Below are 24863 nucleotides of genomic sequence, written 5' to 3'. Positions count from 1 at the left end.
TTTATTCCAAGAGCAGAAACTCTGAATTGCACACATCACTCTGCTCACATTCCATTTGCCAGAACATCATCAGTTGGCCATACTAGCTGCAAGAGAGGCTGGGCAATATCGTCTCTAAGTAGGCAGTCCCGTGCCCAGCCCAAACTCAGGGGAGTATGTTACTAAAAGGAAGAAGAGAAGCCTGTAAACTGAGGAACAGTCGGTCTCTGCACTCTTAGTTAGATACCATAGTTAGATAGGCAGAAGATCTTAAATAAGTCAGCTTGAATAGGTTATGCAGAATTTGAGGGCTAATCTGAATTCAGATTATAGAAGTGGGGTATGTTGGAATAGAAAAGGAAAGCTTGGAGGGTTAATCTGTATATTGAGTATGATTGACATTGTAGGACAGCAGGACACATTCTAAGGTCCCTGAATCTGGCCCATAAGTATGTCTGTAGCTCAGGGATCTGCAAACATTTTCTGGAAAGGGACAGATAGTAAATATTTTAGCCTTTGTGGGCCACACGATCTCTGCCAGATCTACTCAACTCTGATGTTGGAGCATGAAAGCAGCCTAAACAATATGTAAGCAAACAGGTGTTCCCCAGTGAAACATTATTTATAAAAACAGGCTGTGGGCCAGATTTGACCTTGGCTATAGTTTGCTGATCCCTGCTCTAGTCTGTTGTTTTAAAAGTACAGTCTTCTGAAGTTAGCATCTGACCCCATTAATCATAACAATTCTATCTACCCTTCACTAATAAATTTATTTAACTGAGTGTGTTCTATGCTAGGTTCTGGGATACAAAGGAGAGTGAGCCATAGTGACTGAACATATAGGGAAGTTATCATCCAAGGAGATATATAAGGAAGTAATTTCAAAATACCATGATAATTTCTATAATAAGTATATTGGTCAGATTCTATAGGAGCACAAGGGAAAGAGTACAAAAGAGAAGGTTTCTCAAAGGCAAGGCTTATGCTGGGGCCTGAGGATTAATAGAAGAATCCCTGGCTCACCAAAGAGGGAAGAGTATTTAAGAGAAGGAAATCTAAGGGAATTTAAGGACACAGTGTGTGCATAAAAATGGGAAATAAGAGAATTTGGCATGTTTGGAGCACACAAGTGTTTAAGGAGCAGAGAGGTAAAGGCTTAGAAGTTCAAATTGTAAAATGCCATTTACAAGTCATTCTAAAGAATTTTGTTTTATCTCAACGGGGGAGCCATTGAGAAAAAATGGAGCCAGGGGGACTTCCCTGGCGGTCCAGTGGTTAAGACTTCATCTTCCAATGCAGTGGGTGCGGGTTCGATCCCTGGTGTGGGAGCTAAGATCCCACATGCCTCACAGCCAAAAAACCAAAACATAAAATAGAAGCAATATTGTAACAAATTCAATAAAGACTTTAAAAATGGTCCGCATCAAAAAAATCTTAAAAAAAAAAAAAAAAAAGGAACCAGGCAGTGACATGACCAGATTTGAGTGTTAGAGAGATCCCTCCTGCAGGAGCGTGTGCCATTGACTGGAGGGGAGTGAGACGAGAGCAGGGAAGCTGGTAAGGATTATTAGATGTTTAGGCAAGGCAGAAGGAGGGCCTGAAATTAGTTGCCAGCGTTGGGAAGGGAAAGAAAGGAATAGACTCAAGAGATTTTGGGGAGTCAGTATGACAAGAATTAGAGGTTAACTGGAAGCAAATTGTGTGGGGAGAAAGAAGAATCCAGTATGGTACCCAGGATTCTGACTTGGGTTTCCAAGCACATGGGGGCACTTATCAAGGCAGAGTATGGAATACAGAAGGACTAGGTTTTGGGAATTTGATATGCCTACAGAAAATCTAGGTGAAGTCCACAATGCAGATGGATGTTTATGTCTGTTGCTTGGGAGAGAATCTGGACTAGAACTACAGACCTATTCAATTAGATGCTTCAATTTTGGGGAGATACTTACACTCTGTTACATCCTGAAAAACCAAGCTACAAAACCAAAACAGGCAAATACAGAAATCAGGGGAAATTCAAAATATGGATCTGAGATATAAAATCAAACCAAAAACTGCCTATACTAACAGTAGACTTCAAATGTTGCACTGAAATTCCTTACGACCAGTACAAAGAATGAGGCAGTAGCTTGAGTCTATAGAATAAACAATCAATTATTTAGGGGAAGCCAGGTGGTCTTGGTACTGAAATTTGAGTTTCCCATGTTATGTGGTGAGCAATTTCTCCAACGATATCCCCATAACAAATAAAATGACTTTCACTGAGCTGTTTCTTCTTCGGCGCTCGAAAGGGTCGTACTAAAGCAAAGCTGTACCAGAGCAGTTTTATATGGGTCAGTCATTCTCAACTCATCTGTCATCTTCATAAAGTCCCTAGGTCAGTAACCCTTCTCTGGCTGTGACAGAGAAATTCTGAACCAGGTAGAACCTATATGTCCTTCTGGTTCCTTGAGTGGGCAACATCAAGTAAACAATGGCCTTACTGACTGTTGTCTTAAAAAGACAATTTTCCTCTCTCATTTTATGGACTTTGTTAACTTCATTCTTCTAGGTGTATACGTTTAAGAGATTTCTGAGTTAGGTCAACATTATAGTGCAGGTATTTTCAATGTCACTAGGTTTAGGCCAGAAAAAGCTTTTCTTGTTCAAAATGTTACAAATAGATCAGCAGAGTACTGTTGCTCTTAGCCATTATCTGGAATATGGGAATGAACTTGTCCTGAACCCTTATTATCCGGACTTTTTCCTGTCTCTGTAAAAAGGTGAGCTAAGTACACTTAGAGTCTGAAATAGAAGCGGAGCAGATAATCCAAATTAGAACATACATTTGTCAGTTTTCTTCTCAAAAAGAGCATCTCTCAAGAGTATGTTTCATCATCTTGACGATCCAGGTTTTATTCTTTATGTCTGTCAATGAAAAAATTAATTAGTTGATCTAAGAAGGAAATGGAAAATTTTATTAGAGCCAAATTGAGGATTATAACCTGGGAATAGCTTCTCAGACAGCTCCAAGAATTGTTCTGCCCGTTAGAGGTCAAAGCACAGTTATATGTTTTTTGTTTTTATTGAAGTATAGTTGATGTACAATATTGTGTTAGTTTCAGGTGTACAGCAACGTGATTCAGTTATAAATCTATCTATCTACCTATCTGTTCTTTTTCAGACTCTTTTCCCTTATAGGTTTATAAGTTTTTGAGACAGAGGCTGTGCATTAAATGATGTATTATTGGCAGTTTACACAATCCAGATCTACACGAACAAAGGGAGTAGTGGGTTATGGGTTATCACCGCCCCTTACAAGATTAAGAAGGAAGGTTATCTCTTAAGGAGTTGTGACCCTTGATGAGATTAAGAAGGAGATGTACAATACATACATAGGGGGAGGGAGGAGGCCCAAACAGGCAGACAACAATTTTATGTTTAAATTTTTCTCATCTTGCCATAAAATATGTATTTTCTTTCATTACATCTAAGAATCAGATCCCTTATGCATGCTGTGAGAATATCCTTAGGCATTGCAGTAAGCTGGATTTATTTATAATTATCCTTCAATCTCTTATGGTTGGAGGTGCTGGGAATTGAATTGGTGAAGGGAACAAAAGATTTGGAGAAGTAAGTGCAGAAAATGATGCTCAGGGTGGAGTATATGCATATAACAAACAGATTTACTTTGCTCACATCCAGCTTAGGTTCCTAATGTCTTTCCTCATAACATTTTTATTTCCATTTATTAAAAAATTCCAAACTTACATCTGGGATTTTAAAGTATTTTTTTGTAAACTATGGTACATAGAAAGAAAAATGATCAAAACATAAATACATAGTATTGCAAATTGTTATGAGCAAATAGTTAAGTAGTAACCAGCCCACAGACCAAGAAATAAGGTATTGACAGAATTCCAGAAACAACCTCTACACACCCACATGCCCCTTCCCATCACCAGCTCCTTCATCCTATGGTAGTCATGGAGTATAAGTGCCTGACATTAAGCTTTTGATTGCCAAGGCATCCGTTTCAAAGACATCCATCTCAAATAAACATATTGCCAGCTACACAACTAGATGTAGAGCTAGGCTGCCCTACTCATGAAGTGCCCTTTTAGAAAGTCCAGGGTAACATAGATAATTGACAACTTGAGTGACTTCACTTTTCCTATCCTGTGCCCTAACTGCCCCTCCTGTGCTTTAAATTTGCCAATAAAGAGTGAACCAGTGAAACCGTAAGTATCCCACACTTGGATCCTAATACGGCAGAGCTCCGGGTCCTCACTCCCTCCTTCCCTCTCAACCCAAAATCTCACTGTGGCCCTTGGGCATGCTGTATACCCTTTAGGAGCTATGATTAATAAATCTTATTTTTCAAAGTTCCCTGATCGTTTTTTGGCTGAGGTGTGTTTTGCAATTATAATAAGAACCACAAGGACTGGTCCCTTCTGGGACATTATGGAAAAACCCGAACAAACTTTTTGGCCAACCTAATATGTCATATCATATCATATATATGTCATATCATATCTATATGTAATATATATGTTATATCATATCTATATGTCTTATATATGTCATATTTTTTGTGTCTGATTTCTTTGACCCAATGTTATGTTTTTATAATTCATCATGGTTTTGTGTGCTGTAATTCATTCATTTTCATTGCTGTGTAATATTCTGCTGTCTGAATAAACCCCCATTACTTATCTATTCTATAATTGATGGACAGCTGGGTTGTTTCCAGTTTGGATCTTCCCCGTACCCGATTTCTCAAGTCACTTCTATTGCTTTTCCTTTGTAATGTATTTTCCAAAATATAATAGTATTTGAAAGAGGAGATGATGAGAATTTACCTACAGAGAGATATTACAAACTTTTTCTGGAAAATTATAATATATTCAATAAACTCATTTAACCAAACTTACCTTTTAATTAAGTGTGATACATATAAATGTGCCAAGTAAATGGTAAAACATTAAAAATATTGAGTATTAGTTGTTCTGTTGCCACAAATATTATACTTTCTAAACCAAGGTAATTAGTTAGCTAACATGAATGAACACATATAATGTCGAGGATTGTGTGTTAATCGTCCCAAAACTCTACAAAGTAAGGACTGTTACTTTCACCATTTTACAGAGGAGAAGACTGAGGCACAGAGGTGGAATCCTTCACCTGCAGTCACACAGCTGGTAAGTGATGTAACTAGAATTCAACCCAGATGATCGGACTCCATAGTTGTGCTCTTCACTATTGTATTAAGTACCTTAACTAAAAACAAACATGGGGAGAAAAGGTAAAACATACTTCTGACCAGTTTATGTTTGCAAGATCATATGATACTTAGTTCTGATTAAAAACAACCCTGTCTACATAGCCACAATAACCCGTGTCAGGGCAGAAGGATTTGTAGGTAAGCTCCTCTGCAGCTTGTTTGGATTCTTCCCTTTGTTCTCCCGCTGGACTTAGTCCTGCCCAGGTAGAGTGGCTACAGAAGATGACCTCACTGAGCCCTCACATGAGTGGAAGTTGCAGTCTATAGCTGCCACTCCCCAGCACCTGTGGAGAAGGTCACCTTGGGCTTGGTCACAGCCCATGGTCTGAGAGTGGGGGCCACAAAGCTGCAAGGTAAACAGCAAAGACAAGCTAAGCAGAAGTATTTCATTCCATACACAATTTTCAGTGCCTTCCCTAGGACCTGCTTCCTCACCTACACTCAAGAAATGTTTGGTGGCAGACAAGCTAGAATAAAAAATATGAAGCTGCTTTCACTGGTTTTTATGAAACTGGATTCTTTTGCTGTTAATGAGAATAATCAGAATGTCATTCTGAGCAAAGCTCTGATTTCCATGCTTCCCTCCTCTTTGGAAACATTTTATTCTTTGGAACCTGCTGTGGGCATGCTCATAAACAGGGCTGCTCACGGGGTTCCCTGCCAACGCATTTGTTTGTGGTGGTGCAGACACAGCCATGAAAGTGTGGCATTGTCTTTTTGCATCCAAAAGTGAAGGCAGTCAGTTAAAACCCTGATTTATTTATATAAATAAATATAATTTCCTTCCATTGAATATCTTGTTCAGAGGAATTCTATTAACATGATTTATCACAATAAACAGCACGGTTCCTGCTTTAATTGATTTATTTTTTTCTCCATATAAAATTTCCCCTGTATCTCTGTTCTGCACCAACTTTTATTGTCCTTTTCACCCCCTCCCCTGCCCATATCTGTGTTGGCTCCAGGGACTAGATTTTTTATACAGTCTGCATCCTAAATCATTCATTTTCTCATTTTCAAAGTGCTGACTATAATCATCCCTTACATTTACTGAAATTAGCATGGGTTTTAAACCATTAGTCAAAAAAGAAGGGGCTTTTTTTTTTAAAGCTTCCTGCTGTTCTTTGTGGATGAAACAGTTGACATTTTGTTAAGAGATTTTTGTCTGACTTCAGTTCTCTAGATTTAATGTATTCTTAACAGTTATAAATGGAATGGTTTGTCCTAAATGGAAGTATATCTATGGTAGCATAGTTATATCCATTCTTTAAAATGGATCATTTCATTTCACACATGCTATAGAATCTTGAATTTCACCTTTACTCATGTCAATTTCTTTACTAAAAATGACACTGTTGCTCCAAATTCCTACCTCAATGGATTGGGTATATCACATTGTGGTAGTAATTGTTCATAAGTACATATTTTATAACATGTACTAATAGAGTAATAAAATATATTGCAATAACAATGTGCTCTGCCTGATAGAATTTCATCATGAGACTCCATTAACACATTCAGCTGGTATCAGCTTTTGAAAATGCCTTCCATTTTGGTGGAAGAGAGATACTCTATGTAAATGAATGGAGAAAATGGGATTCAAATAGGAATTTCTAGGAAGGCTGAGTAGAATGAAAAAATACAGAAACTTGAATGGATGCTGACCAAGCATTTTTTGACATTGCTTAAAAATCTGAATTCATTCTCTGGCTCCCTGTACTCTCCTAACACCAGTCCAGCTGCCCGCCTCATGCCTGAATGACACTGCCTTGCTAAGGTCACCAGCAGGCTCTTAACTGGACACCCCAATGGCCATATCTCAATCTTTATCTTCCTCATGCAGGCATTAGCTCTTCTTTTTTCAGTTTCCCTCTTCTCTTGGCTACTTTCTGGAGGATCCCTTTCAAGCATGCTTTTGTCCTCTAGGGTAACACACTGCACACTCCTGCCCCATTGCCAGGGTCTGTCCCTGGCTCTGTTCTTGCACATCTGCCCTCCATCCCTGGGAATCTCCCCTCTTTTCACCTCTTCACCGCCCCCAGGATTGACTTCTCACTCCATGGCAATGCCCTTGAAATGCAGAGACCTCAAACTCAACTTGCCCAAAGCCAGACAATATTTCACTGTCCCTCAAATCAGCTCTTCTTCTGAGGGCCATTTGCCCTCAGAAGAAATTTGGGTTTCCCCTGTGATACCCTCAGTCTCTTCTGTTACACCAGACCAAGTCACTGATTCTTCAGTCACCACATCTTTTGCTTTTGTTCCCTGTATTTCATTCCTGAGTTTAGTCCTCCTCATTTCTGCTCCTGGTATATTGGGACAGATTCCTGAATTGTTTCTCTGATTCCTTCCTCTTCTTCTCTGATCCAACCTGCTCAGTATTGGAAATCGGTCCTCCTAACATGTTCTCAGGCCAAGCTCCTACTAAAAACAACTCCAGTGATTCCCTATTGTATGCTAATTAAAGTTTATTAAAATTTATCTATGACTGGGCTATAATTTCTTCCTAGACTTATTTCCCACTACTTGTGTTTATATATGCTCTGCACTTCAGCCAGAGCATTGTGCTTGTAAACATAATCATTAATTGCTGGTAAACATAATCATTAATAAATACTATTCCCACTAGCTCTCAGGTACTGCAAATATGTGAACATATAAATGACTAAATAGCATAAGAACTGACTAATATAGCCCATCTCACCATGAGATATTAATCATAAAATTATAATTTTGACATAATATGTAAAGTTTTTTTAAAAAAAATTCTTTACTTGTTCCAGTTATGTAGGTTATCTTAAGAATTATGGTCAATTCTAAAACGACTTTCTCTTTTTGTGTGTGCCTGTGATATTGTGATTTATAATAAGAAATGTACATTTGGTTTTCATCCTGTTTCTGGCACAGAGCTCCTAAAGCCCTTGGAATTTCCTGTGATGAGAGCAATAAAGGTATCTTTGGTTATGTTAATGAGGTGATTTTTGGAAAGTACCCAAGGAGCCTTTGGAGTCAATCTTGTGATTAGAGGGTTGGAGCTTTCAGTTCCACCTGCCCGTCCTCCAGGAAGGGACGAGAGAGTGGCTGGGGATTGAGTTCAATCACCAATGGCCAACGATTTAATCAATCATGCCTACTTAATGAAACCTCTATAAAAACCCCAAAGAACAGGGTTCAGAGAGCTTCCAGGTTGGTGAACATGTGGAGATGCAGGGACAGAAGTACCTGGAGAGGACATGGGAGCTCTGAGCCCCTTCCTGTATACCTGGCTCTATGCATCTCTTCCATCTGGCTGTTCCTGGATTATATCCTTTTATAATAAAGCAGTAATCTAGTAAGTAAATATTTTCCTGAGTTCTGTGAGCTGCTGTAGCAAATTAATTGAACCTAGGGAGGGGTTCATGGGAACCTCTGATTTATAACCAGTCAGTCAAAAGGGCAGGTAACAACCTGGATGCCTTGGGATTGGCATCTGAAGTGGGGACAGTCTTGTAGGACTGAGTCCTCTACCTGTGGAATCTGATGCTAACTCCAGGTAGATAGTGTCAGAATTGAGTTGAATTTGTGGGACAAATTCCAGCTGGTGCTGAGAATTGCTTGGTTTGGGGGAAAATTCCACACATTGGAACTGGGAGCTGAATCAGAATACCCTTCTCCTTCTTTTGGAAAAGTGCCTGACAGCTTGAACATTAACACCTGACTTTCTCTCCCAAAATGAAAGGCCATTTAACTTACCTAGATCATACATATATTCTTTTAATCTTAGTTAACTTCTTATCTGGCTTCATGCATTTCTTCCTAACACTTCCATCATCCTGGTCATAACCATTTGACATACTTCTCAGCTTTTTCAGCTCTCAGACCCTTCAGTTAGGAAATGGAGCCACATTTTACACCTAGTCCCTGACTTTTACACACAATCTGGCCCATCAGCAGCCTCCCCCTCCTCCTCACCTCCCCCTAACCCAATCTTAGATGTGCTTCAAACAGGCCCCCTGACATTTGGGACTTTACCCTCTGATCTTTCCTTATTTACATAAATATACAATGCAACACATACTGTAATAGCTTATTGAGTTTAAATAAGGAATATATTTACAGTGGTGTGATTTTTTTCCATATACACAGCTGGGCTTCTGAAACATCACTGACTTTCTATGATACCTTATCAAGTCATTTTGATCATTCTTCTGGAGTCATTAGATTTTTTTTAAAGTAGGAAATTTCTTTCTCTAGAATCTTCTGTTTATAAACAGGTCCTCATTTCCCCTCAGGTCTATGCTGTTCCATGAGCCAGAGGGGTGCTTGGGAATTCAACCCATGTAGCACCTCATTGTTTGGCTTGGTTACAGTTGGGTAATTGCCTCTGACACTGCACCTAAGCTTTGATTTTCAAAGCAACAGGGATTTCCTCTCCTTCTGACCTGATGGAATCCATTGTGTAACTGGCACAGTATGAAAGCCCTAATATGGAGAAAAATGAGGGACAATTCTCTGGAGGCAGACAAGGGATTGATTTCTAACATAGGGATTGATTACATTTCAGACAATGGACTATAAGTGTCTGAATGCTGATATAATGGTTTCTTCTACAAGCACCGATGCAATTAACAACTCATTTTAATTGAGAAGGTGCAAAAACTCTTGGACAGGTTCCTATAGCCTTCGTCACAAAATAGGAAATGGGAGAGAAAATCAAGTCAGGATTCATTTTGGTGGAATTGTAAGGCGTATATAGTAATACCAAGTCTAGGAAAACTAAATCATTTTTGTTGGTTCAAGTACTGTTATACCATTGGTTTGACCTAGCTTTGTTACCGAACCAAACTTGGGTCCACGTCCCATGTGCACTAAAGTCCATCTACTGACACCGGGTTGTGGTGAAGGAAAGTGCAGCATTTATTGCAGGGTGCCAAGCAAGGAGTGCTCAAAAGACCTGAACTCCCTGATGGCTTTCAGGGAAAGGTTTTTAAAGACAGGGTGAGGGAGGGGGGTTGTGGGGTAGACATTCTCCTGATTGGTTGGTGATGCGGTAACTGGGAGTCAGCATCATCAATCTTCTGGTTCCAACTAGTCTGGAGTCTACATGCTTGTGGGCAGCATACAGGAGGCTAAAGATTTTCTACAGCATGGGACAGTTGTCTGAGAAGACAGGCTCAGACCAGATGTCTAGGCAAGGAGCCCTGACTGGGTGTTCAGAAGTCAACATAACGGTATTGGGTGCGTGTGGCAGACAGCAGAGCCAAGACTAAAGTACAGCAGTGAGGTGTCTAGGTAGGGACTACATGGGATTCACACTCAGGATCATGCAAGAACAAGTGTTTCTTTCAGTTTTGCACCCCAGGCACCTCACTCAACTTACCCTAGTCTTGGATTTGGTAGATAGCTTCTTAAATGGTTTGCAGTGATTTCCCCCCCACCCCAATTGTGGTATGCCTGCCATTGTGTAATCCCCTACCCTTGTGTGTGGGCTGGGCCTAGTGACCTGTTTCTAAGTAGTAGAACATAGCAAAGGTGTTGGCATGACACTTCCAAGATCAGGTTATAGATGACTGTGACTTCCACCTTACACACCACTCACTCTTGCTCTCTTTTGTTTTTTAACTCAGATGAAACAAGTTGCTGTTTGTGACTTATTGAGATGTATTGATATTTCTACCCTATTGAGGGACCTTTATGGCAGGAAACTGAGGGTGGCCTCCAGACAACCCCCAGTAGGTAATTGAAGCACTGAGTCCAACAGCACCCAAGAAACTAAGTTCTGCCAACACACACAAGCATGAGCTTGGAAGTAGATCCTTCCCTGGTTGAACCTTCAGATGAGACCAGAGCCTCAACTGACACCCTGATTGCAATCTATTAGAGACCCTGAGTCAGAAGCCCCAGCTAAGCCATTCCCAGATTCCTGACTACAGAAACTGTGAGATAGTAAATATTATTGTTTTAATTCACTAAGTTTTGGAGTAATGTTTTCTGCAGGAATAGGTAACTAATACAGTGCTTAAAGATTTTGGTGGTGGTGGTGGGGTGCTGGTTGCTGAACCTGAAGAACTATGCAAACAAAGAAAATGAAAAGGTACTAAGGACACACTGAACCACGTCATGGTTTTGACCAGGGGTGGTCCTTTCTGCAGGGGTTGCTTCTTTTTCTTCTTCCTCATCTCCTCCAAACCCTTCCTCCCTTAAAATAAGCTGGAGAGATTGATTCTTAAACTTTGAAATTTCTGCTATTAAATCTTCATGATTATTGCCATCACCACCCTCATGTCTATCATGACTTCTTTCCCTGAAATTTGCCATGATTCCCAGTAAGATTGTGACTATAACTGATAGTGACGATATGTCCCACTTATCCAAGTTCTCTTCTGCCCAGCAGCTACAGTCACTAAAATACAAAAATTAAAATGTCTGACATTGCAAGGGTATAGAGCAATTAGAACTCATACGTTGCTAGTGGGAATGCAAAATGGTGCCACCACTTTGGAAAACACTATGGCACCATCTTATAAAGTGAAACCTAAATCTACCATAAGACCCAGTAATCATATTTTTAAGTATCTACTCAGGAGAAATAAAAACTTATGTTCACATAAAAGCTTACATTAAACTGTTTATAGCAGCTTTATTTGTAATAGTCCAAAGCTAGAAACAATCCAAATGTTCATAAACTAGTGAATGGATAAGCAAAGTGTGACGTGTCTATACAACGGAATGCTACATATGCAACACAACCTCAAGAGCATCATGCTAAGTGAGAGAAGTTGTATACAAAAGACTGTCTACTCTGATTCCAATTATGAAAATTCTAGAAAAGACAACTACAGTGATAGAAAGCAGATCAGTGATTATCATGGACCAGAGTTTGAAGGAGGAGATTGTCTACAAAAGGACACAAGGAAACTTTTAGGGTAATGGAAATGTACTATATCATGATTGTGGTGGTGGTTTCATGACTGTATGCATTTGTCAAGACTCACTGAACTTTAATTGACTGCATTTACTGCATATAATTTGTACCTCAAAAAAATCGTTTAAAAGAAGAAAAATGCTAAGTGGCCACATAGAGTAAAGAATGAAGTAATTCAAGTTCTTTTTCTTGTCTTTACGGTGATGGTGTAATCATTGTTCATTCAAGAATACGTAGTACCACAGTGGTTGGAGATATGTGAGCTGATATGGTTTTGAAGTTCTCTGAATTACTTTCCGTGCAGAATAAAATGATTATTAAAGGAAAAGCAATAAGAATGTGTTACTTTGAAGCTTACATATACATTATTAAAACTCAACGGTAACCTCAGCAATTATTTAGACCCTAGGACAACAAAAGATTTTTGGTAGAGGAATATTTCCTCACTCATAGTGTTCAGAATTGCTGGCTTATGGTGATAATAGAAAGCAGACCAATGTTTAATGAGCTTTATTATTGTTTTAAAATCCTTTCCAGACAATTCACCCCTATTGTTGGCACCTGGATGAGCTGCTCCTGTGCACTTAATAAACTGCTTGTGCTCCTCACTAGTAGTTGTGGCATCCTGCGACCTTGTGCTATAGAATAATAGCACAAGTTCATAGGCCAATCTGATTTGCAAAATCTTTCAACATTTTATAATTATTCAACAAGTATTATTGATTACCTACCACAGACCAGGTGCTGTTCTAGGTACTAGTAATTTCACTGAAAATGGTCAGTGATCTCAAGGACTTTAAATACTGATGGTATCCACTGACATTGTGAAGGCAAGCAATAGGGTCTCCAACAGGTCAAAGTAGTAGAGTTTCCTAAGAGTCACAGTTTGTCCTTTGTTTCCCTTTGATCATCTTTCTTAGCATCCTCCCAGGTGAGCACCTTTCTTCTAGCACCACAACCAATCATATTCCTCATAAGCTTTGGGTGTGGGGCTCAAGAGGTAGGACATTATCTTCTCAGAAGGGAGATCCAACAAGTGGGACCTTCTGCACCAACTTAGATTTATTTGTTCTTTTGTGCCTTGTAACATTCACCTGACAATTAGCTTTCAAAATCCTCTGTCGGAAACAAGGTACTTCTGAAATTTTTGATGTAGGGATGCAGCTCAGAATTATAAGTGGCCTCCTTGATATTCTGCATCAGTAGCTAAGGTTTACACAGCAAATATCTGTGCCCATCAAGAAAAGGGTCTAAGATAAAAGCGATGCAAGAAGTTCAAAAGGATAAAAGCTCCATTGTGGAAACAATGGGAAGGTTAATACAGGCCAAGTTAGGTCGACCACAAACCTCTGTGCCTTAAGAGGGCTATGCTATCGCCCACCCCAGTTTCATTTGATTTTTTTCTTCTTTTAAGCCTACCTAACAATTCTTAACTTAGAACCATAAGGCTGCTTAGAGTACATGAATTGGGGCCCGGATTTACAGAAGTCAAGAAGGTTCTTTTTGATTAAGTGAATGAACCCAGCAATGTCAGCATTGGCTTACCCAAGTCTTCCTGCCAACCATGCACCCTTGTCCCTCCCAAAGAAAAGTAGATCAGATATCACAGCCAGTACTGGGAGTTTTCAGAATCTCATAAGAACTTTTACATCTTCTATGTTAATAGTTGCAGAGAGAAGAAGATAATAATAATCATCAATGAGTTTTTTTTTCTTCTCGTAATATTGCAGCATCTTCCTTTCAGATCAGTGTTAGCATATTCCTTGTCAAGCAAGTTAATACTCCATCTCAACCAACTCCTTTTTAAAGTCTTGACAAAGTCATTGTATGATTTGAATGAGAGAAGAGGTTGAACATTTAGAAATTAGATGAAGAAAGGCATTTTTAAATTTTGACTTTCTGTGAGCTCTGGTGACTTATTTTAAACACAAAAAAATCACTAGTGATGTAACTATTAAATGTAGCTAACATAATACTCTACCATTTGTATGATGATCTGACTCACTATTAATCTCGTTTTTGCATATTTGTGTAGTCTTAAAACCATTAAGACCATAGAAAGGTTGGACCTGAGATCCGTTCTTTGGGGCTATTTCTTCTTCTGCTGAGAATGTATCTTCAGCTGCCAGGGGAAGATGTGTGCATGAATCCTCTTACCTGTGTCAAGGTCAATTACAGCTGTGTAGAATGAACCCAGCTGTAGCAGGTTGATAAGTCCAAGTTTCAAGAGGACACAAAGTGACTGAGTTAGGCAAGAACCAGATTTGGGGCCAAGTTTAATGCTGTTGTTTGATGGGGAAGTTGAGAGCAAGGAGGCCATGGAAAGGTACAGTCCAGTAGCTGCTGAGATGTTATGGTCCAGAAGCCCTGTGTGCCCAGTGTCCCGTCTGTGTTGGTTTGTGTATTTTTAATATGCACAGTAGGGGGCTTGCAAAATATGTTCACCCCGTGACAGAGGACCTGAATCTTCTGGTCACTTGTCCCCTTCCACTGTTCTTGGGATTTCTCTGGGATGTTCTAATTCAAAGGAAGCTTTTACTTTGAAAGCTTCAAAAGTCATTTTACTCTACAGATTATATGTAGAATGAGAGGCTTGCTGACTCTTAGCTCCCATTGCTCTTAAGCCACTCAACTTGTTCTTGCTGGTAAAATGTATGTGAATTGGAGAGATTATTTCTAGGTATGGTGTTTGTATTAGATGTTATTCTTTTATTCATTCTTATTCAACAAATATGCACTAAATACTCACTAGATGCCAGGGGTATATGGGTGAACCACCTGTTCAGAGCTTGTGCAAAGCCTTGGTCCTGAGGGATCGGAGCCCTATGCTTTGGGCCCTGAGTGGAACCACAAACACAGGCAGTGCTGAGGGCCGTGTTCTTGTCCCACCTCAGGCTCTCTGGGAGATGGTTCTATGACAACCTGCCTTGGCTGAGGCTCTTTTGGTTGAATCTCTAAGTATGGCAGCACAAGCCAAGGCCTCCTGTTGAGTAATATAGGCTGGAGGGAAGAAATGAGATAAACCTCACAGTCAACAGTTTTACAAAACAAACAGTTCTGCAAATATCCACATATGCACAAAATCCCTTCTACTTTGTAGGGTAGAAACAATTATGTTTAGCACACTCAGATTGTATACTTTTTCAGGATATGAAGTATATTTTTCTTCTGCTGCATTTCTCATTTAATAAGTTAATAAATAGTCATTGATTAACACAACAAATTATTTGGAGAGGAACTTGAGCCATGTGGAATCTTCACATGAATTGCTTATCTTCAATATCAAAACTTTCTTCAAATAGAAACAGATATATTCAATCTCTCTCTGTTTTTAAAGTGTAGTCTGCAGACCACGCACTACAGAATCATTTGGCTGAGGCCACATTAATAATGCTTTTTAAAAATGCAGATTTCTGACTCTATTCCAAAGAACTTCTGAGTCAGAAACAGAGAGTTAGGCTTAGAAGTCTGTATTTTAATAACATAGACAGGTGGGTTTTACGTGCTCTAAATGTTGCATATCTCTGTTTCTGGTTTCATTGGCCTCTATGCAATTTTACTCTACAAACAAAGCTACCAGATGATGCCTCTGTAACCCTTCAGGACAAGCATGGGGACCAGGCTAAACCCTGGCTCTGCCATTTACTAGTTGCATGACCCTGGTCAAGTTATTTAACTTACTCATGTCTCAATTTCCATTTCTGTAAAATGTGGGTTATAAAGGCACCATGTAGAGGTGTTTGAGTTTTAAATAAGACAATACATGTAGAGCACTTTGAACTATGCCTGGCACGTAGGAAGCCCTAATAAAAGGTAGCTATTGTTGTTATTGTTCTTGATATTAAATCATTTGCAAAAACCATGTTTTCCTTTTGTGCAAATACAGGAACAATACTAATAAGGTAGATGTGCTAATGCCAAGTGAGTGTTTACAGAAGAAAGGACCTGTTGTAGTTAGAAGAGTGTAATAAGGGGGAACTGGAGACTGAAAACATCTCCTGGAAGAAAAGAGATTTAATAATAACTACACCTTTCTGTAGGTTGTTGCTTATGGTCTGTGAAAGTTTTTCACAACCATTCTTTCATTTATGGTTCATAAAATCCCATGAGGTTGGTGGAAGAAGAGAGATGGCAGAGTATGGGGTGAAGGTGCATGGTCTTTGGGGTGATGGTCCTAACTGACATTTACTCTCTGTATGATCTTCTTCAAGTCACATAACCTGTCTGAGCTGCAGTTTCCCACAACAGTAAAGTGGGGGAGAAAATGAAATATTCTATGTAGAGCTCGTAGCACAATGTTGGAAATATGGTAAATACTCAATAAATATAAATATTATTGCTGTGAGTCAAACAAGCCTTTGAGTCTGCACAACCAGCAATGGGCTGAGCTGTGGTTTGAGCCTGGACCATCTGCCTAAGCCCATTGCCAGTTCTACTAGATCAAGTTCTTGCAAATCTCAGAGAGCTGTTGACATTTTATAACAAACCATACTCCAATTTCTTTAAGTCCTCTTAATTTCCCCATAAAAGCTTGCTTTTTATTGTCAGAGATAATCATTTTTAAATTGACCTGCCAACCATGCTGATAAAATATCAGGCTGACAGAGGCCATTCTACTTGAATTACTTATCTGGAAACTTGACTTCCAGCTGCAACATACGAATCCCTTCCTGAGATGCCTGGTTCAGGTCAGGTAGTTAAACTCACCAAGCAGCTGCTGTTGCTGAAGGCCGTGAACATAGCAGGTCTGCAGGGCCACCCACTGGGCCCTGGGATTGTAAATCCTCATGATGCTGTAAAAGTAGCGCTGCTGCCCTTGGGTTAGGTCCCGTCAGAGCAGAGCAGGTGATTTTGATGAGTCGGTGGAATTCGATAGGATTAGAGTGTGATGTATTCAAAGCTGACTTCCACAGAAATAAGATGCTTCTCTCTCTCTCTCTCTCTCTCTCTCTCTCTCTCTCTCTCTCTCACCTCCCTTAGTTTACTTAAACAGTCTTCCACTGACATGTGTAGTGGTGAAAATGAGTTAAAAGAAGATTCTAGGTAAGTAGGTCAAAGTATTGGGCTGAGGGAGATCCAAGGATTTTCAATATCAGATAACTGTACTGATCTATTATAATCCTTGTTGAGGAAGGTGGGCTATGAGAATCTACACAGGGCCTGAAGTGTGCCAGGCTCTGGAGGGTAAAAGAGAACTTTCCACTGAGAGTTCTCAGTGAGCAGGAGAGAGAGCTAGGTAGATAAGTAGATGGGTAATGTGATAAGGGTGCAAGGTCATTAGTGAAAAGGTGCTATGAAAACAGAGAAGGAAAATAAGCTCTGTGTTAGCAGTCAAGGAAGATTCCTGAAAGAGATGACCAACACATCTGAGTCTTCCAGGTGAGGAGGTATTCCCTAAAGGGACTAGAATACTAGTTCTCAAAGGGCATCAGCATCACCTAGGAATTTGTTAGAAATGCAGATTCTCATGTCTCACCCCAGACCTACAGAATCAGAAACTCTTGGGGGTGGGGCCCAGCCCTCTGGTGCCCTCCAGGTGCTTTTGATACACACACAGTAAAATTTGGGAACCACTGGGCTAGAAGGAAAAGAAAGGCTGATTAGAGGGAGAAAGTGGTACAGATTTTCTAATGGGACACAAAACATCTGAATATATTGGGAACTAGACTTTCGGCATTTTTTTACTTTAATCAGCATATAGAGTCTAAGCTGGCAAAGCCTCTAGAGTAAGTAAGGCAGGGGAAGATCATGGAAGCCTTTTCTACTATACTAAGAGTTTAAAGATTACCTTTTATATGAGGAACGTTGGTCTTTATTTAAAGCAGTGGTTATCAACACGAGTGATTTTGACCCTGAAGGGACGTGTGGCAATGTCTGGAGAAATTTTTGGTTGTCACAAATGGTGGGAGGGAGGATGAATGCCACTGGCATTCAGTTGGGGAGAGGCCAGGGAGGCTGCTGAATAGACTACAGAGCATGAGACAGCCTCCCAGTTCCCTGCAACCAAGAATTACTCAGCCCCAAATGCCATTCTTTAAGCTGACCAGATCTGCATTTCACAAAGATCGCTGTGGCCCTGCTGTGGACAATGGCCTCAAGGGAAGACAGACCACTGGTAGGGAGACCATTTAGGAAGCTACCATCTAGTGCTAGGGAGGAACAAGAAGGGCTGGACTACAATTACTTTTATATACCTGATATACCATAAGTGCTCAGTATATTGAGATGGGGAAACAGAGATAGTGGCTTCAACATTTTAGAAAAATCAAGGAAAAATAAGTTCCCCTTAGGCTAAAAAATTCAAAACAATGACAGAATTTCAAAACTAGTTGATAACCATGTAATACAAACTAAACTTAAGATAAATATATATAAGCTAAGTGAATTTTATCTGCTAGAAATTTTGTGTGAAGTTGACATCTGTGAGTCAGATTTTTTTTGGCATCTAGAGACCTTAAACTTGATATTAAAAATATGTTCAGAGGGAAAGTAGCTGAGCCAAGTACTTCACACTTTGAGACATCATTTTAGCTTTACAGTTTCTGAATTAGATGTTTTAAAAGATAATATATTTGAAGAAGAGAATAGATCCCTAAGTAAGACTTTTCAAATGATTGAGAACAATATAACAGGAAAATTGCAAGCCATTTCAAGAGCAAAGCTCCAAAGTGCAATGGGAGTTTCCATTATATAAGATAAAGCTTTAAAATTTATGGTTTTATTTTACAAGGGAAAAAAAATGCCTAGTTCTCTTCCTTAGTAGAACTCTCAACTTCCTAAATGAGTAGTAACAGATAACATTTTTAATATTCTTACTCTGTTGCTTAGCCTTCCTTGAGGAGAAGGAAGAGCTCCTGAAGTGGGATGGGTGTAGAATTAGATCATCCAAGTGCTCATTCATTCTCTCACACACATGGTCGACATGCACCGAGGGCCTCTGTTGGGCCCAATGTTTTCCCTAATGCGGGGTAAACAAAGAGCCAAGAAACCCTCAACCCTTGAAGAAGAGACAGAGAAGGTCCCTCCATCTGTGAATAATATGCTTGTACCTTCAGCAGTGAACTATCAGAGACAGAGTGAGGGACTCGAATGCAAGGAATCTGTGGAACATTCCGTAGCTTTTGTTGTCTTTTCTGTTTTCCTCCCATCTTCATCCTGTACCTCCAAGGAACAACAAAGCATAACATAAAATTTCATTTTGTTCAACCAATTTTGGGGATGTACCTAAGTAAGTAAGCAGGCAAATAAGTAAATAAATAAACAAATAGATAAATATTATTTATTTCAAGGGATAAGACATTTTCTCAAATGTTTACATGGAATTAGACCTCACCAGACTTCTTAGTTCTCCACTTTTCCCAATTCTTACCCCTTACTTACCGAAGGAATAATTCAGAGCCCTTTGTCTTTCTGCTTCACTCTGCCTTTGGAACAGGTGGGTTGTAGAACCACACCAGGTCATAACAGTTATTTCTTGATAATTTTAAATAATAATTATTGCTTCATCTGATTCTAAAAGTAATATATGTCATTTTTGAAAATTTGGAAAAATTTAAAAATTGAAGGGGAAATAAGATCATCCATAATTTAACAGTGCATAGCTATTGTTGGCATTTGATTGATTCCATTTTATAATTTTTTTCCCGTGTACATTGTGTGTGATTTTAGAACAGGGAGATCATTCTCTCTGTGTTATGCACCTTCCTAGAACATTAAATATCCTTTGAAAATATGATTTATCTTGGCAGTATAGTATATCTTTACATCACTCTCCATTTCTTGCACATTCAGATTTGCAATTTTCCAGCCTTGTACTATAAAAGAAGCTATTAAATCTAGCCATGCTTCTAACCTGACAAAGATACAGAATGAAGGAGCCACATCTGCTATGAGTAAGTCTCGTTTCCTTTCCATGTAATTTAGGGTTTAGAATCTGAGGTGTATAGCATAATTTAAAAATTAACAATCAAGGAAGAATGGACATATTGGAATAGGGTTGCTAAGGCAGAGTGGAAACCCTTAACATTTTCTCCTCTGCTCACTCCTTTGCCCTTGTCAACAACGCCTACCTCATCGGGTTGTTTGATTACCTGAGAGGTTTTTAAAATTTTATTTTATTGAAATATAGTTGATTTACAATGTGTTAATTTTTGCAGTGCAGCAAAGTGATTCAGTTATACATACATATACATTCTTTTCCATTATGGTTTATCCCAGGGTATTAAATATAGTTCCCTGTGCTATACAGTCGGACCTTGTTGTTTATCCATTCTATATATAATATTATTAACTGAGATTTGAATACAGAATGATCTCATTAGGCCGGTTCCTCTTCTCTCCTCTACCCTATTGAATGCGCTTAAGAAGGATTTTAATGCGTGAGAAAACTCTGGTTCTGAGTTCACAGAGCTAATTGCTCAGATCTTCCAGAAGAGAAATTTATTAGGAAAACATCAGTCAACATCTTTGTGTGTCTTGTTTCCATGATATAAACTTATAAATTAAACTATAAATACTGCTTTCCTTCAACGTGCACTCCAGAAACCATACCAACCAAGATATACTCTTTTAATATTGTCCATGATAGAAGCCTACACTCTATCCTGTAATCAAATCATCTCAGTATCCCTCTTCCCATTTTCCAGATCTGTAGAGCAGAACATAAATATTCTTCAAAGCTGGGAAGATTTCTTCTCTCCTCAAATAGCATAAGGAAATGACGGACGATCTTTCTTGGGGCAACAATTCATGTGTGATTTTCTTGGACTGTTCCTGAGAAAATCCATCTTACCTATTCAAGTGGTCTATACTTGATAAAGTTTGATTAAAATGCTTACAGAATTCAGGGAGGAAAAATTACCAAAAAAACTTATATCTGAAACAAAAAGACAGATTTGCTTAAAAGAAACTTAGCCTGTATTGTAATCTCCCCTTTTTAAAAAGCTGGTATTCATATTCAATGTAGTTTTCTTGCAAGGTCCCTTTCTTCATGCAGTCGTGGCAGTAAAATTCAGTTTGTTGATAAGCTGATATCCAAACAATGTCATGTGATGAAGCAAAGAGCTGGGGAAGTTTGGCTGCATGCCTTTCCCTGCTTCTGGACAGCATGCAACTGCACAGTTTAATCGTTTTTCTTCCAAATTTTGTATCTAGTCAAGTGTCAACTTTTAAATCTACCATATCTGCGTTTTATGCAGACATGGGGGAGAAAAGTGCATGGAGACAGAGAGGCTGAATATTAAAGGTCAAGAAATCCATCAGGGCAACAGGCCATTACATGTGTTCTTCTCAGATTTGGAGTCAGTAACCCCATCCCCGTTGCTCAGAATGATGAAGGAATAATTCCTAAATATAGAGGTACAGGCATACATTTGACTGTGGTAATCTATGGAGTTGTCCCATATATTAAGATATTGTTCCTTAATTTTTGGAGGAGTATGATATTCTCCATATTTGATCTTGAATAGAGGCCGCACGATAATGAACTTATGGCACAAGATTCTTGCTCACACTGATGTCATCAGCATAAGCCTCATTTTAACCTGATCCATGAGAGCAATCTTATCCCTTCCTCTGGGCTAGCGTTATTATTACAGACTTCTTTCTTTCTTGAGAATCCTCTCTCTGAGTGCTACATTATCTGCAAAAATGAAGAGTTCCTAGAGAAAATGGAAGAAGAAATACCAAAAGAAAACCACAAATTCAAAATTCTTAGGAGACTAAGGGGAAGAAAAATATAGGGCGATAAAAGTGATGAACTGTATAGCGTAAAAAAGAAAGGACTCAACACACAAAAATGTTTGCATTTTTTCCCAATAATTTAAATGCAGACCTTCTGGGGAATAAAAATGGCACAAGTAAGAGTCTGTAAATGCCAGTCAATACCACAAAACCTCTCAGATCTGGATCTCAGAGGTTGGTGATTCTCTATTGAGAGATAAAGAACAGTTGTCTGCAGAGTTGGCATTGTCAGTTGAGTCTCCCTTGAATGTTTTTCCAGGATATGATGAAATGCCTTCTAGAGCAAACCACATCTGCTGACTGTTACACACACGTGCTGATTCATAAGAGCATGCATTACTCCCTGCTCAGTCAGGAAAATAGAAACAGACCTAGGTGTTTGACAGAGAGGGAATTGAACATAAGGAATATAAAAGTTTTGGAATGGGCTGTACAGGAGCAAAACAAGAAAGGTTAGCTTATCCAAAGATTGGCAATTGCACTAAACTATTACCACACCGAGAGCTGGGGGGCAAAAGCGAAAATGATTTCACCCAGAGTCCATGAACACTGTGCCATTGAGGCTGCTTCTGTTGGGACACTGCTGCCTGAGTAGCACCCCAGGACCTGGTACACACCTTCTACTCTTGCTTCTGTGTTCTTTCCAAAACTTTAAATATTACTGTTGCTATCACCACTGTCACTGCCCTGGCTGCTACTATTGCTGATGCCGCCACTGTTACAGATGCAAGCAGAAACCATTCTCCTTCTCCTTTCCCCCAGCATTCCATATCCTGCATCCCATTGGATGCCAGCTCATGAGGAATTCTGCAAAATGTATTTTGCAGTCTTCCCACTACTGTGGTAAAGAGAAGGATCTAGAAGGGTAAGCATGAAGCTGAGTGATAATGGACACCACATACAGTCAGTGTTTGCCTAATACCACTAAAGTTTGGAATTTTGTAAGAAAAGACAAAATAAAAGATAATTAACTAGCTGTATAGATGGTATCAAAGAATGAGATATAAATTTTGGGACAGTAACTTAAGACTTAGGAATGATGAAAAAATGTATATCATCAATTTTGGACAAAGAAATTGTTTTCCCAATGACTAGCTAGACTTTTCAAAGAGAATTAAAACTGACTACAAAAAAAAAAAGTAGAAACACCCATCATATAATTACTATAGCAAATATAATTTTGACTAATGATGAAGGTGCATACCATTTCATAGATGAAACATTGGTACAGCAATGGGACACAATGCTTAAGACATTGGTATGTCTACATTCCAGTGCTTAGAACATGGGTCATAAAGTGTTTTTATAGAATAGTAGGGTAGATATGACCTCATGGGCATTACCAAGTGAGAAAAAGGACCGAGACCCATGATTGGAATCCAAGATGAGATTAATCCCTAATTCAAAGAATCCAGTCTGCTAGAACAAGAGGCAGAGTATCACTGTATATTACAGAGATAAGTACTTCCCAGGAAAACCATGAACCCAAGAGGAAATTGTCTGCTCATATCCTTCTGCTCCTGCTTCTTCTCCGGGATCCTTTTAGCTGCAGGGATAATTCTGCCAGGGGATAACTCTGCCAGGCACAGATGTCCTCCCTTGGCTACCCCAAGCCCTCAGAGGGCATCAGTGAACCATAATAAAGTGAAAGAAGTATCCTTCCCCCCACTCGGTGCTGCTGTTTATCACTTGGACTCCTGAGTGTTCCCATTCAGAGCTTTCACAGTCTTTGTTGGACTTTCTTTCACAAAGAGCTGTGTAGTCCACTGAATGCAATCCTGTTTGGTGGGGTTTTTCATGGAGGCTGATTATTCCTCTGTTATCTTTTGTTTTTTTCATGCCATCTCTTCACAGAAAACTCCTATTTCTCCAAGATCCCCAAACCAAAGCTCTTACACATACCGACCGCTTTAGGGTCACTGGTCTCAAAAGCAAGAAAACTAAGAATCCCGGTTTGAGCTGTAAGAGCCACTTTCAGTGAGTGAAAACTACTTTGGACACTTAGAAGCAGTGATTAGCAGCAAAGGAAAAGCTGGGTATGGTCATATATGTGCCAAAGACTTTGGGAAAACAGATTCATAAAGTTCAGAAAATAATCTAAAATGGAATATAACTCGAGGAAATACCCAGAGATTTAACTTTGACTGTATAATCCCAAATAACTCTATGGAATAAAAAGGTAAGAGGTCAAAAGGAACTAGAGTAGGTGCCCTGGGTAGACAATTCTAGACTCAAGGGCATGTTATTTTTAAAAATTCTAAGAATTTACAAAAATGTCTTTTTCACTGGGGATTAGCAATGGTCCTCTGAAAACAGATCCTATGGCATAGCTATTAAATAGTAGAGCCAGGACTCAAACCCATGGTTACCTGAAGTCTATGATTTCTCCCCTTGGACTCTGGAACTAAAAGGGGATTCAAGCAACATATATGTTGCTGTAATAGAAAATTATTCCTCTTATCCAGCCATTACCCACAGACAAAATTCATGCATCTTGATTCTTTCTGTCCTTGGGGTATATTTCATTTCCATCTTGAATACTACTTGGTTGAACAAGGGGAGGCTTTAGTTTCACAAAGACTTATGGTTATAATTCTGGAGCAGGATATTAGTCTTATTATACCTCATCATTGACCTTCTAATAAGGCTCCTGGAAAGGCTTCATGGAAACAGGTGTCTAGCTGGCCAGTCCCATCAGCCCTCAAACCTGCCCAGTCATTTCCCAGTTCACAGAAGATGTGGGTGTAAAGCTTAGGTCCTTACCCAGGAAAACACTCTCTGCATGTATTCTGATTTTTTAAAAAGTGGACTGAATAAAAATACCATCTATCACTTGACAGTGAATTAGTAGAGCAACTTTCATTGAGATATAATTAACATATAATATTAGTTTCAGGTGTACAACATAATGATTCTATATTTGTATGTATTGCAAAATAATCACTATAATAAGTCTAGTTAATATCCATCTTTATA

General features: G+C 39.2%; 1 protein-coding gene and 1 long non-coding RNA gene across 11 annotated transcripts in view; one reads left to right on the top strand and one right to left on the bottom strand.

The window, feature by feature from the left end:
• LOC133076138 (uncharacterized) overlaps positions 1 to 24863 on the top strand; it is a 318595-nt gene that overhangs the window by 76068 nt on the left and 217664 nt on the right. For all 10 annotated transcript variants that reach the window (XR_009697491.1, XR_009697493.1, XR_009697496.1 and 7 more), the window contains exon 3: positions 5107 to 5159. This is a non-coding gene — a long non-coding RNA (uncharacterized LOC133076138). The remainder of the gene's footprint in view (positions 1 to 5106; positions 5160 to 24863) is intronic.
• Positions 14929 to 19300, bottom strand: FAM216B (family with sequence similarity 216 member B). The gene is given in 3 exon segments (XM_061171178.1): positions 14929 to 15146; positions 16854 to 16975; positions 19197 to 19300. Coding segments are annotated over 3 exon segments (444 nt in total).

Source organism: Eubalaena glacialis, chromosome 16 (assembly GCF_028564815.1).
Source record: "Eubalaena glacialis isolate mEubGla1 chromosome 16, mEubGla1.1.hap2.+ XY, whole genome shotgun sequence".
Taxonomy (NCBI): domain Eukaryota; kingdom Metazoa; phylum Chordata; class Mammalia; order Artiodactyla; family Balaenidae; genus Eubalaena; species Eubalaena glacialis.
Note: the sequence above shows the minus strand (reverse complement) of the source record. Positions and strands in the feature narration are given on the sequence as shown.